The sequence below is a fragment of the Uloborus diversus genome, chromosome 2 (assembly GCF_026930045.1).
Source record: "Uloborus diversus isolate 005 chromosome 2, Udiv.v.3.1, whole genome shotgun sequence".
Taxonomy (NCBI): Eukaryota; Metazoa; Arthropoda; class Arachnida; order Araneae; family Uloboridae; genus Uloborus; species Uloborus diversus.
Genome location: NC_072732.1, coordinates 20,635,480 through 20,650,821, shown reverse-complemented (window position 1 = coordinate 20,650,821; position 15,342 = coordinate 20,635,480). Strand labels below are relative to the sequence as shown.

At 36.6% G+C, this 15,342-nt stretch overlaps 1 protein-coding gene across 1 annotated transcript in view; it reads left to right on the top strand.

Moving 5' to 3' along the window:
• The window catches only part of LOC129217769 (trichohyalin-like), a 150,957-nt gene extending 140,158 nt beyond the window's left edge, over positions 1–10,799 (top strand). The window contains 4 exon segments of the mRNA XM_054852113.1: positions 2,780–3,073; positions 4,912–5,097; positions 7,679–7,910; positions 10,632–10,799. Of these exon segments, the coding sequence (XP_054708088.1) occupies positions 2,780–3,073; positions 4,912–5,097; positions 7,679–7,910; positions 10,632–10,754 (835 nt within the window). The 3' untranslated portion in view covers positions 10,755–10,799.
• The last annotated feature ends 4,543 nt before the right edge of the window (positions 10,800–15,342 follow it).

Sequence of the window (15,342 nt, the reverse complement as noted above, 5' to 3'; positions counted from 1 at the left end):
TTGAACAAATTAGAAGTGTCATTACAAATTCTGACTAGGCACTTTGTTGTAATCAAAATGACAAAATAGATTTCAATATCCCTAAACACGTGCATTTGAAGCTAATTTACGGACACCAATTTCTAAATAATTAATTTCTATTGCACGCATTTCATAGCAAAGCGTATTTATGCACATTTGAGTAATAAGCAAATGTTTTTAAAAACACTCGATGAGAAATTCATCTTACATGTACTAAACTAAACTAAAAAAAAAAAATAATTTGAATTTTGACATCTTGAATTCAAATTATGTTTTTCGCAATCACGAGTGTGTGTATGTAGGCGTGTGTGTTTGTGTGTACGGGTTATGTGTATGTGTGTGTATGAATGTGTGTGGGGGGGGTATGTGTATGTGTGTGTAGGCATATGTGTTTGTGTCTGTGTGCATGCATGAATGTGTGGGTAGTTGTGTGTGTGTGTATGTGTGGGTGTCTGTATGTATGCGTGTGTCTGTATGTGGGTGTAAGTGTTTGTATGTGTGTATGTGCGTGTATGTGTTTGTGTGTGTGTGTATGTGCGCGCGCGTGTGTGTAGTTGTGTATGTATGCGCGTGTGTGTAGGACATGGATGCAACCTGGAGACGGCTTTCGCTATAGGAGCAGCATCGTGAGGAGCCAGCCGGTCCACGGTGATGGTGCGGAGGGTGGCGGTGGGAAAAATCAGCGTAACGCCAAAAACAGTCAAATGAGAACAATAAGCAATCGTGATTGCTCAAAAAAATTTCTGTGGTTTTTGTAGACCGTAAATCATTTGCTACGATAAAACTATTATTATAAACTAGAGGACGACCCGACAGACGTTGTTCTGTTCAGACTTTGTAAATTGAAAATTTAAAAAATTTCAATGAACTATCAAGTGTTTGAACCGTTCTGTTGAAAAAAAGAAGTTTAAAAAAAATGTTTGAAGCTGTTATGGTGTCAAGTCGTATATTTATTACAACTTAATTTATCTAATGCCTACTGAGCAGTTGTTTTATTAACTATTTTTTCTCTCGTACTTGATGGTTTGTTCTTTCAGCCATACTCAAAAGGTAAAAAGCGTCCTCAGATATTGAATGTAAAAATCTAACAACCCATCTAGAACACACGGGAAATCCCGCTGCAACATCCCTCATATGAAAAAGAATGAAACTATCGAAAGGATATTGTTTAGAAAAATGATAAAAGTAAAAACAGTTCTCTGAATAAGCGAGAATCGCTAATCTCCCCCCCCCCCTTTCCCGATGTAAAATAAACACATTCTTCAACTAAAATGACTAAATACTCTTTAAAAACGAAAAACAATTCTTTGCAATTTTAAATATTTCGCCAAATAAGCAAAAAATACAATAAATTACATTAACAGTATCTTTAAAATGTAAACAAATGATCGTGCAGCTCTATGGTTTATAGCCAAAGTCGCCAAGCCATCACGTTACTGTAATCCAGCCGATCAGTGAGAGAAGCCAACTCCGACCGATTAGCGGTCCGATCGTTTGAACCAAAACTTTTTAAGCTTCATATATTGCCTAATTTGTTCTTTCCACCAAAGATAAAGATCTTCCACTGCACTGATCTTTTGTGTACAGAACTACCCTGTTTTAATTTATCTGGACGAAAATAAAATTTGTTTCGTCTTTAAATTCCATCATCTTTTCCTTTAATAATGTACTGATTAGTTAGATAATCTTTAAAGTATTCTTGACATTGGTGCCGAAACTCAGATGGATTTCAGCCGAGAAACAAATGTTGCTAGATACGGTACTTTCTGATCATTTGGTTAGAAAAACCTAAACCACCGATCCGGTCACATGGTTCAATTACGACGACAGAATACACGTTTTGCGTGAACTGTGAACTTTGCAGTACATTACTTTAAAATATATCACGGGAATAAAATCGTTGCTTCCAAGAAATGAAGGCTTCACTCTCTCTCTCTCTCTCTACGTTTTATCTATTCTCAATTGACATTTCACTGTAGGAAATTTCATTATAAAAAGCAGAACTTATTGTCCTTTGGCAACGGGTTAAATATATATTTCAGTTCTCGCGCAACAATAGGTTAAAATAAATATAAATCATTTAGGAGATATAACCATCCAATGTTTAAATTAATTAATTAATTAACAAAAAGGTTTCCGATTCAATCCATCGCGCTTCGAAACCATGCTTGCCACAACTTAATTACACACAAAAAATGTGATCAAAATCGGTCCAGCCGTTTAAAAGCCTTATGGTGACAAACGTCCGCACAGAAGATTTTTATATATTTAAGAAGATAGTAAATAATAAATTACAAGCAAATTGTATTGAATAACACTAGATTGTAGTAGCCTAACTCTAGATTGTATTAGACTATAGCTCTAGGTTGTATTAGACGAGTTCTAGGTTGCGTCTTCCAGGAAAAAATCGGTAGCATTCGACTTCGAATTGATGTCATAACTCCTCTCTCAAACCGTCTCAAGATAAAAATCCGCAACTGGAGACGGTTTGAGAGAGGAGTCATGGCATCAAACTGGTATAATATTGATTTGAAGTTTGAAGCACAATGCTACCGACTTTTTTAATATGATTTTTTAATGGAATTGGACTCTTCTTAGATCTTTTGACTAGCTCTAGATTGTGCTAGACTCGCTACAGATTGTGGTATTTGACTTAACTAGATTCCACCACCCCTTTTTTTTTTGTGAACGTGGTTTTTTCTACCTGTCAAAGTTCGTGTTTTACTCACATCTAAACAAATATTTATTCTCCTGACAGAGCCGTTTCAGCTCAAGAAGTTAACGATCCAATTCAGCGGTGGAACAACCCGCAACGTGTCACAGATTACCCTCTGGCCCCGCCCAGTATGATCATCCGCCCGCCACCTCGACAGAAAGCGCTACAGCGCAAGTCACTTTCTCTAGACCACACCCTCGCTGGCCACGCCCAACGCAACCTCAAAATCTGGGAATCGGAGGGCGAAAGTGTCGGATCTACACCAGCCGGTAGCCTGCTGAGTCTGGGTGGTTATGGATACGATACGGACTCTTCAATGCCAGATTCTGAATACAGGTAAGAAGAACTAGCAATAGTAGTAACCATCTTAATTTCCGGAATGCATTTCGTTTCAATTAAAGGAGATCTTCAGATACGCATGCGGTGAAGGGTTTTAAAAAAGAAAAACTCTCTACCCTAAATAACAGCAAGATCAGACTTCACCCCAGCCCATCTTGGACTGAACTGGGAAGATATTCATTCTTGTCCCCTACTAGTGTCAGATATCATTAATAACAACGGTTTCATTGATTTGATCTGACTCCTTTGGACCAGTTGGGAGCTAAGAAACAAGAACAACAACAACAAAAAAAAGTTTTATAGACTTTTTTGCTACTTGATTCAAAATGTAATAGAATGATCCACGATGACTCTCAGAGGCTTATTCCGGAACCCACACGGAATCATTCCTCTTCAGATTGACGTCACAACACGCCTCTCTCAACCTAAGGCCCCTATATATACAAGCCGACGCATGAGCTTAAGTGCAGCCACTTTGGATCGGAGCGCGTGTTTGAGTGGTTGTTTTTTCTGGCAGGTTTTCGCATTTGGTGATTTCTCACTGCGAGCGCTTATTAGCGGCACGTGAATTATTTAGTAAATAAAGTATTATTTTCGGCAAATTTGGCGAAATCCGAAACTTTGCTGTGGTAACCCTAGAAGCGCAACAATGAAAAATCCGATCCAAAATGGTTAAACTTAAGCTGATGCGTCGGCCTATCTATATAGCGGCTCTATCTCAACCCATCTCCGCATAAGGCCCCTATATATACGAGCCGACGCATCAGCTTCAGATTAGCCATTTTGGATCGGAGCGCGTGTTTGCGTGGTTGTCTTCTCTAGTGAGTTGTCGCGTGTGGTGATTGTTCACTGTGAGCAATTATTAGCGGCACGTGAATTGTTTATTAAGTAAATATTATTTTCAGCAAATTTGGCGAAATCCGAAACTTTACTGTGGTAACCCTAGCAGTGCAACAATGAAAAATCCGATCCAAAATGGCTAAATTTAAGCTGATGCTTCGGTCTATCTATATAGCGGCTCTATCTCCGCATGGAAATTCAGCAGACGGAGATGGTTTGAGGGAGAGTTACGACGTCAGTCCGATTTTTCTGGAACAACACTCGCGGCTTCGCTGTTTTCACTTGATGAAGAAAATGATTTTGATGCGAAGAAAGAATCGTTACGTGTTTTCTTCCTTTTTTTCTACTTGACTACAAATGCAATTAAAGGCAAAGCGCCTTGTTCGCAGTCCTTCATTTGCTGATTCGAGTGGGGCCAATGGTCTCTGTGATTGTTGAAATGTAATGAAATGATACACAATGTCTCTTAATATCTACACAACTTAACCAAACGTGATAAGTTCATTCGCTCAAATAATCATAATTTATAAATTGGTTTTTCACACTGTTAAAGTTCAATGTTTGATTAAGAAATTGACTGAATCTAGAAAAATTTATCTGCCACCATCTTACTGGTGAAAAGTTTCATCAATGTAATGGAACTTTTACGAACTGGTGTTAACCAAAACACCATTACATTGATAGCCTCGTCCCCAATAAAATAAGATTGTACCAGCTAAATTTTGTTAGATTTAACCGATTTCTTGGAGCAAAATTGAACTTTATTTTTGAGAGTATTGATGCACCGATGAATTTTTGCCGTATTTAAACAGTATGGAGCTTACAATTTTAAATTCTGAAAGTAGTAATCTTACAAAATATTTCTTAGAACCGACTGTGTGTTGATCATAACAAGCAAAGCACAAGGAATCTTTTGTTCTTAACTTACTCTTTGGTATTTTTCTTCGCCGAAATTAAAACAGCATAACTCGATTTTATTTTCTCTTTTGTGATAGGTACGGTGGCATCACCAGAGAGCGCAGCAGACACTATCGCCCTCCCAGTGCCATGACGACGGATAGCGAGGCGGGGGCGTTCTCATCGCGGGAAGGGAGTGTCGACCCCGGTGGAAGCGCAGAGAGTGTTCCCCTCGCAACGCAACACCAGAAAAAGACCTTCAAAGACAAGCTCAAGTTGCTCCGGTAAATTTCTCTTGCTATTATTCGCGCACATTTTAAATCCCTAAATTAGCAAGAGACAGGGGGGGGGGGAGGGGAGGTTTAAATGCATTTTTTCCTTTAAATCTATAAAAAGTAATATAACTTTGTCTATAAATTGTTACTATCGCTTGTCTTGTTGATGGTTCATTTTGAAAATGACATTTAAGTCCAACCCAAAACAAAGTTCGATAGCGAACAAAATTGGTGAAGCATCGAACACAGAGGCTCACTCTACAGTCAATAGAATACTGTTCGAAAAACTTATAGCTTATTACCAGAGGGCGATTGAATATACAAGGTGTGTTCAAAAAGTCATGTGAGCGAGTCGAGCAGAAAACATTTATTCATTCGGTCGTTACAATGCATTCAAGGTTGAAATGTTTCAAAATAAACGAATCCCAAGTTCATATATCGCTTTAAGGGAGATTTCCTTGCGTTGAAGGAATCCTGATTCGCCTTTATCAGAATGTTCTTCAGAGCCATGCGGTGCAAGTCTCTTTGACTCCGTCAAATGTCTCAAAACGGTGTCCTTTCTTGTAAGTTTTCAAGTAGGGAATCAAGAATAAGTTGAAAGGAGCCACGTCAAGACTATAGGGCGGTATAGGAGTAGTTGACATCTTTCTTTTAATAATCACGCAGTTAATAAAAATATATTTTAACTAGAAAATCGCACTTAATGGTATGACGGGTGAAAATTGTTCCTACATTTGAACAAAGCCATTGCCTGTTTGATGATATTTTGATAGTTGAAATTTTAACCCTAACACCAGTGGATCAAACCTAAACTCCAGTAGATTCACAACTCCAATAAACTATAGGGGACGCTGCAGCCAATGTCTAATGGTGGATGAAAAAGGTAAAACAAACAGATGCCGTAACTTATAACTTGCTTTGAAGCTTAATGAATGACAGTAATTTTTCATCGTGTTTGTGGGAAACTTTCTTTTCTATTCCTCTGAAATTACATCGCACCGCAAACTGTTTGAAGCCTGCAATTTTCCCCAAGAAAACAGAATGTTTTACCTTTTTCTTTAGTATTGTTAATCACCGCAAGGTAGCGTATTCGAGCTCTTTAGTTGCGAATAGTTTGTAGCGCATTGTTTTTTTTTTTTTCTTGATTCCACTGAAGTGACACAGTCTTACCAGTAAAACTGTTAAGTTACCGGATCGAGTTTAGCCTTGTCACAATAAAGTCTTTCCCTACATGAAAACTAGGCAACACCACTACACCCGCAATCGGATGGCATGGTGGAGAGATTTAACCGCACAATCATGAATAATCTCTCGCTTATGGTCTTCAGAAATTAACAGGATTGGGACAAGAAGCTACCTTTGTTCCTGCTAGCCTACCGCAGTGCTGTCCACGAGACTACCTGATGGACGAGAGCTTCGGCTACCTTGTGATATCGTCTTCGGTCGTCCTCCGAATGCGCCTTCATTGTCTGAGGAGTACATCCAGGATTTCCAGACCCGGTTGGAAGATGTTCATAACTTCGCACGGGAGCGAATCAACATCGCGGCGGAGAAGATGAAGACCCGATACGACACAAGGTCTACTGGACATGAATTCAACGAAAACGACAAGGTTTGGTTATGGAATCCCATCCGACGGAAAGGTCTTTCACCCAAATTGCAGTCGCATTGGGATGGACCCTATAAAGTCCTTAACCGACTGAATGACGTCGTAGTGATTCCAAAATCACCTAATGCAAAACCTAGGGTTGTACATTATGATCGGTTAGCCCCATACTATGGCCATAGCTCATGAGTAATTACGTAAACAACCATGGTTGATAACATAAAAGTTGCAGATAATTTTTGCTTTTAATGTTTAGTAATATTTCTTGTTATTATTTTGTTTCTTTTTTTGTCTTATTGGTTATTATTTAATGTGTGTATTTGTAAACTTGTGATATAAGTTTGGCATCCTTTCTGGGGATTGTACTGCCCGGGACGTGCAGTCCTTAAGAAAGGGGCAATATTACAAATTCTGTAAATAGTAATTATTTTTATGATCAATTTGTTGTAATCTGGATAAATTTGGCGTTTATTCCATTATTCTTCATCTAAAACTATTGTAGTAACTTAACTTGTAAATATTTTATTGTAATGAATATACAACCCCCTTACATTAGAGTGAAGTATATGGTACCTCCATTTCTGAACAATAAGAATTGCGAATGGAATGAAAAGAAAACATCGAGAAGCATTTCGAATTTTGTCGAAACTTCTCTAGGATTTATAAATAGCCTCCGCGCGTGATAAAAAGCCAGTCTCGACTGAGCCGTTGCGTTGAGAGCATGTATTTAGCTCTTTGTGTATTAGCCTTCGCTCTGTGTTTTTGTGTATTTGGTTGTAAATACATGTGCGATCGTTAAGTTTACGGTGTTAATTGATATTTGCCTAACTGCTATGGTTAATTTAGCAGTTGCTAACGATATTTCTTGTACATAGATGTAAATAAATCTTCTGTGTTGTGCTTAAGAACTGCGTTGTCATTTAAAGAATTTCTTGAAGTGGCTGAACTCGTAACAATATATCTTCGTTTCCCCTCCCCATTCAGACGTACCAAGAGCATCGACGTGTCGACGGGGCGCAAGGTGGGGGCGGCAGAAGAGTCCCCGTACTCGAAGGCTGCCAAGGCCGAGAAGGAGCAGAGCCTAAGGTCCAAGATATCGAAGGTGCTCAAGAAGCCCCTGGGGCGGAGCGCCAGCCTCGAAGCACAGAAGCCCGCCCCGGCACTCCCGCCAAAGGGGGTGGTGCCAGACGTCGTGCCCACCAGACCCACGGCACAGGTATTTCTTCTCGGCTATTTTTATCTTCTTTTCCACATAAATATCATTTGCATACTAATTCAAAAAAAAAAAAAAAAAGAGTAATTAGGTTTGTTTTGTTTTCGTTGTGTTATGCCGATGCTGACGATTGTTCCCTTTCTTTGCTTTGTGATTGGTAGACAGTGAATATCGCGTAATCCTTTGCTATTGCCTGAAAAAAAATAATAGTTTAAAAAACTAAAAAAAACACGCTTTCGTAGCAAAATGAACTAAAAAGTGAAAAATAATCTTTGGATGATAGTAGTTGACCAATCACTTAATTTTGATGTAATACAAAAAAGCGTGGGGGGTTTCTTATCAGTTGTCTTGAATTTCTTCCATTTGTTGTCCAAGTAAAAATGTAAATAGACAGCACCCCACGCTTTTTCGTATTACATTAAAATTAAGTGATTGGTCAACTACTATCATCCAAAGATTGTTTTTCACTTTTTAGTTCATTTTGCTACGAAAGCGTGTTTTTTTTTTTTTTTTTTTAAGTTTTTTAAACTATTATTTTAATTTTCTGTTTTTTAGTCTTATGTTGGAGAATTATCAGGGGACGAAATTATTTATAAACCGAGTGCGAGGTAATATCTAAGACAAATAAATAATAAAGTTAAGACAAGGGCACCATGATGGGAAGCTACTGTGAGTCATCGATGTATGTTTGCGGAAATCATATTTATATTACTTTGAAAATTTGAGATGCATTTGAATAAAAGTTTTGTTCAACAATGGTCTAATCAGCAATGAATTTCCAATTGAAGGCTCACCTAAATTTTGGCATGAAATTAGTTAAAAACAATTATATTTCATACTCTAATTACCTTGGAACATTGGAACAAATTTTGTCTGATGCAGAAAAATTAAAATTTTTTGTAGATATTTTTAAATGTTTTTTGCGAGCATTTTTTAATGTATTTTTAAAAATTTTTCCTTTTTCATTGTTGGATTTATGCCAAAATATTGATTAAAATTGGAGTAAACTCACAATTAAAAGAGTTAATTAATTAATTTGATTATAGAATATTGCATTGTCATTGGGTCTGAGGTCGCGTGCCAAATTTCAAAAGAATCCGATCGCAGGAAGTGGCCGAAATTTGAGCTGCAAGATTCCGTTACAAGATACATATATACATACATACATACAGGTGAAGCTAATAAAAGCGTGTTAAAAAAAAAAAATTCTAAAGGTTTTGCTATAGTTTTCACAAACAAATTTTATGGCTTCTTGACGAATTAAATTCCTGAAAGCTAAACTACTGATAGGAAAAAATATGTTTTGGGTGATAAATATTATCGTCGGATTTCTTCGTTTCAAAAAATAGCGTCCATACTAATTTCCTTCGGATAGGATATTCTTTGTAGTTGTTATTTTGGTAGTTTCACGATATACTAATTGACTTTAAATGCTTAAATAAATTAATTATGAGGGAATATTTTGAAAATCATTTTTTAACTTGAAAATTTATATTTAAGTGAACTCATTTAGAATAAGTTCTTAATTTTCACTTTGTCTGCTTTAAAGATTTCTTTTTTTTTTTTTTTTTTTTTTTTTTTTTTTGCTACATTAAGCATTTTTTTTATCGGGGTTATTTTATCATATTACATTTGCGAGTATTTAATACTCCATAGATTTTTATTAATGATTATACTTCATACACTGTAGTATACTTTTTGAAGTATTAAGAATTATCAGTCGTTCTGCATGGGAGAAAAACAATACTTCAAAATCCTGCTGCAATCCTTGATTACGAAAACTTTGAGGACAATCCTTGGTCTGCGCGTAACCTTTCAATGCAACGGAACCAAAGGCGGATCCAGAAAATGCTCAAGGAGGGGGCGATTGTTTTTTACTCTTTACTCCTTAGAACTTCAATTTCTAAAAACATTCAAAGGAGTGTACTGAATCCCTCACTTACCCTTATGTAATCAAAGGTGTCCCACAGTTGATTCTTTCAAAAAAAAAAAAAAAAAAAAAATCCGTCAAAACATATCCTTGAAACTATCCCGAATGTCATCTAAGATCGTCCAAAATTGAGATTCTGGAATTTCAATTTCGAAAAAATCCCTGTTGAAAATTCCGGCCCTATCCCCAGAGTAATAAGAGATTTGCTACGATTGCGTTTTAAGCACTTCAATTCCGGAAGAATTCCGGGAAAGAGCTCCCTTTCTTCTAACATCATCGAATGTTATGTAAAATTGCGGTTTTTAAACTTTAATATTCAAAATATACATGAAGAAAGTTCCTGTCTCTCGGTTCAAGGAGGGGGCGATCGCCCCTCCCTTGTATCCGTCCTTGAACGGAACTTGCCAGCTCAACTTCAACTTGGATGAATCTTTTATTCCGCTGATAAAAGGTTAACAGTATAACAGGAGAAATATTACGATTAAGGGATGTTAAAAATAGTATGTATTACCGTACTACCTGCTTAAATTTCCAGTCTTATAAAACGTCACAAAATAAGTACATTCATATAACGCTCTAAGCTTCTCAACTACAAAATTGAAAACTTCTTTTATTTTCATTCCTTGAAATGTGCAATTATTCTGTTAGCATAGTTAGGAACGTCACACAATTTTATGTTTTTGTTCCAAATTTGCAACAAGATCAAAAAATAATCTTTTCGTCTCAGGTATCCCACGTATTACAGGCTGAAATTTCGATTATAACTTCTGAAAATACTTTCCTTTATTCCACAGAAACCCCTGTCATCGAGCAGAGGAGATCTCAGCACGTCCAGTGGCAAATCTCCAGCAGCATCTCAGCAGCAAAGCAAGAAATACACGAAATCATCGAAGGCGGGGGTGGAAACACCAGTGTGATCATCTTCCAATTCCCGTCGCCCCTTGTAAACAATAAAAAGCCCCTTTTTCTTGTTGGTGTCGCATCTCTTCATTCCAAAGAACGGCTGCTAGACAAGAATTCTATTCCAAGAAACATCACATGGATACGCTTTCAAGTACCGAATCATTCTGAAAAATACCCAGGCGCGGATCTAGAAGGGGGCCATGGGGGCCATGGCCCCTCCCAAAGCCTTGTGATTGTAGGATTTTTTTTTTTTTTTTAAGGAGAAAAAAACGAAAATATTATGAAAAAATAACAAAATTTAACACATGTTTTTTACATTAAAAGAAATTTCGGCCTTAATTGGGAGAGAAATTATATCTCTCTCCTCGAAAAAGAACTATTATTCCTAAAATTTTTCTCCTTCGTTTGCATCATATATTGATTCCAACTTTAGACACTTGGACGTTTTCTAAATGCTGTTGTCCTCAGAATCACCTATTGCTCTCGAGACCAAAGAGAGCCTAAATTTGCGTATTTATGGCTTTAATTTCGAAATGTTTCGTCGGGAGAGCTCACGAATCCTCATAGCTTAAAATTAGATTTTTAGAGCCTCTAAGGTAAAATATTTCTAGGAAGGGTGGATTCCAAACACACACACTCAATCTCCCTTTAGAATCATTCATTGTAATAAAGTTTCTCGAGAGTGTTCAAAAATTTTGGATGGCCCCTCCCGAAATGATCGGCTAGATCCGCCACTGAAAATACCAATGGGTATTTTTTGTATAGGTTGAGCACAATTGATGGACTCGATGGTAAAAATCATATTTTCGAAACTACTGCACATTCGAAATTAAAGACCTAGATCGTAGCTTAAGAAGTAATATGTCCACCTTGAGGTTAACACATTGACTGCGTCGTCGGCAGCCAATATATGGATTCCCTGCGCTAAGCTAATTATTTGAAACAATTTGAAGGAAAACAGTTTTATTGGACTTTTTCATGAATAATACAGCATACAAAACAAATTCTATGTATTTTTTTCTAGAAATTTTCCACACTGTGATATTTTTCAAAGCAAGCGACAACACATAAGGTATCTCGTTTGATCGCCTGCTTGCATCAGAAAATGTTTTCACAGCAAATGCAGTAGTGGCGCCATTTTGTGTTCTCTTTTTGAACCTTGTCTAAATGTTCGTCTATGCGCGGCAGAACAGCCAGGAAAGCCAATGGAACCCGCTGAAAAAATATAGCAACGTGTTGTCTGGAGGACGAGTCATCTCGTCCCTAGCAGTCGATGTGTTAAATGCCACTTTCTCCCTATGCCTGCTTTTATGTAGTAGCATGTTTTGCTTCTTGATAGCAGATTAACATCGAGTTAATAAGAAACCACAGTTAAGAAACGAAACACGCTACTTTACCATCCATAGCAGACGTAGGAAGAAAGCACTGTTTAGCCCCAAGATGGCGGACGCGTCGCTATTTTATTCTACGATTTAAAGCTTTAGTACAACAGATACATCTTATATCTTTAAACGAGCAATTCTTGTGGGTATATATATATATATTTCTTATCTCGGAAACGGCTCTAACGATTTGGATGAAATTTTGGATTTAATTGTAGTTTTGCATTCTAAGTTCATCTACATCAGTGTTTTTTCTGTAAAAACGCGATTTTTTTTACAAAAAACAGTTTTTTAATGTAAAGTCAAATTGAGTTAAGCCTTGAAGTAAACTGTGAGTTGACGCATCAGGCAGACGATTTGCAAACATAACAATTAAAATTTGTCTCTTCTCGCTTTAAAATTTTATACTTGCTTAGGGTTGCCAGGCTTGGCTGATATTGGCCACTTTGGCTAATTTCAAACACACTTGGCTGAAAACAAATTCAAAAGCATTATGTAAGTCGATGTAAGGCTTTTTTAAGTGAAACTATTGCTTGACCATCCTATTTTATTTTATTTTATTTATTTATTTTCTATTTACACTTCAAATAGTCTAACATGTTTTTTTAAATCACGCATCTAAATTTTATTTCGAAGAATGTATGTCTTGAGATTGTTTATGTTTTGTTAAGACAGTTGTTATCATTTGTTGGAATAGTTTAAGGATCATCAGTTTTGATGGATATCATGCTGTGTGTAGCATTTTCTGATGTAAAAACTAAAAGTACTTATTCAAAAGAAAATCTCGATTGGGATAAAATCGTGAAACGCATCATAGTATGAAAGGAAGTATTCGGTTAAAAACCGATTTCACCATAGCAAAACTAAGGTCAAAATATTTTAATTACTGACAAGAAAATTGTATAGTGGAAACAAACGTAACAGATAGTTAAAGTTGATTTAATTACATTCAGAATCTTCTTTGTTTGGTACTTTAGTGTTATAAAAAGGTCGAGTACATAATATTTCGTTAACGTGAAGCTTTTCAAGTATATTTGGAAAAGTATTGAACCTTAAAAAACACAATTTGACAAAAAATAATTCTTTTAAAGCCGAGCGAGGCTCAGTCGTCCAGGTACTGAATTTAAAGAGAAACATATATGGTTTTTCCCCAATAAAGTTCAGGTGCACAAATGTGCAATGTGTGAGCACATTGTGAGTTCAAATGCTCAAATTTTGGAGCCTTTTGTACACGACAACATTTTATCTGTAATCCAGTGCGTTCCGCATATATGTACATCACCAAAAGTACTGAGATGATTTCAAAGATTCACATTTTTACGAATGTCTCGAGAAATAAGACCAATTGCTCTGTAACTTTCGTCATATAAAAGGTATGCTCTAGCTGTTATTATGTACCTTACAAATTTTCTCAAGATAAATAAATGCTCCCCTTTCTGTTATAATTTACCATAGCATCTATGCGAAAGAAATCAGGCTTTACGGTAATGCTTATAAAGTGAAATAAATAGTATGAATATTTTTTTAGTAAATTTAGAATCGTCTGCAGGGGACAGTTCTGCTTTTAGTATAGATGACATTATTTATTACAATAAACATTAAAATTAATTCAAGAATTCGGTTTGGTACAAATTTTATTTTTGGAAAAAATGTACAAAATATACAAGAAAACATTTGACAAATTTCGCCATTTTATATTTACAGAATCTTCAGCACCATTAGAATATAAGTTCGTATCATTACTGACAAGGAAAAATAAGGATTTTGCATAGATTACTAAAGTAGAGACCATCCTAAGTCATTACTTCAGATTCAGTTTCACAATTGGCAACGTGGAAAAAATGGCACTTTTTTTAGAATGATATCATTCAACCTGATAGCTCAACTTGCGGGTTTTTTGCAGAAGGGTGAAATGTATTGTTCTCCATACACACAGGGGCGACCCGAACTAAAATTTTACACGCATACATAACATCTAATGAGATAAGACGTCATTATTTTTTGAAACAAGTCCAAGTTTGTCATCAGCAAAATCTGTCGAATTAGGAAATCTTTTGGAAAGACACAGTGACCTCCCGAGACCTTCCATCGGGGCGCCCCTGCAGATACAACTACAGTAAATAATTTTTAATTCATTTGTATCATACAAATGTTTTTCTAAGATTTTCATGCTTTCGTTTTTTTAGGGGAGGGGGGGAGGAGAGCTTATTTCCTCGGGAGGCAGTAACCGCTTTAAAACCCCTTGTGACTCCCATGACTGCTTTGGCGAAGGGGAAAAAATCGATTCACTAAGCAATTTCTTCCAACTCACGCGTGGAATTGTTCTGGATTCGGTCGGTAAGAATTCGTTTCAAATCGGCACCAATTTTTTTTTAATAGCAAAAACTCGCTATGTAGCTCTATTAAGCAGGGTGCAAGGACCTTAAGGCAGGGGACTCTAACCTACGGCCCGAAGGCATAATCCAGCCCATGAACAAATTTTGTCTGGTCAACGAGAAGCTTACAAACTGATTAAAAAAAAAAGTTAATGTTTCATTTTAAGCATTTTTAAAGAAAACTAAGCCAAGAAAATCTCGAAAATTACCACTGAGAGCTTGATTAAAAAACAAACTTCGTGGGGCTTAATTAGAGCATCTGAGCTGAAGTATTGTTGGATTGTTAGCCCGCCTACAATGTGGTCTTTGAGGGGAAAAAAAAAAAAGCTGGAGACCCCTGTCCTAAGAAATCAAACTGGTTGTTGTTGGAAGCTCAGTTGACTTGAGCTTCGTTTGGTTCAAGGATTTTTTTGCAGGTGGATTAAAACTATTACTAGTTTTGTATAGAATGCAGTTATAATTTATCGTTTGTTTGCGCCAGTAAGAATAATACTCTTAGACTGGCAGATCATGAACTTTTTTCGGAAACAAGCTGGCATTTCATGTCATTCTGATATTTATACCCTTAGGCTAGAAAGAAAGTCAAAATCAAGCAATTGAAAACTTTCGTAGAAGATTACTACCGACCGAATCTGCTCAAAACATATGCGTAAACGGATTGAGGCTAGAAGGAGTGCAAAAACGATGTGATATACAAGTCATCAGTCATGAAAGCGATGAGTAAAGTTAATGTGATGGCTCCGATAATTTGAGGCTTGACTTTGACAGTGTTTACTATTTTTTGGAATAAAAGGGAGGAGTATTTTTTTCTGATTTGAGTTGAGTCATTTTCGTAACAGTTTTGA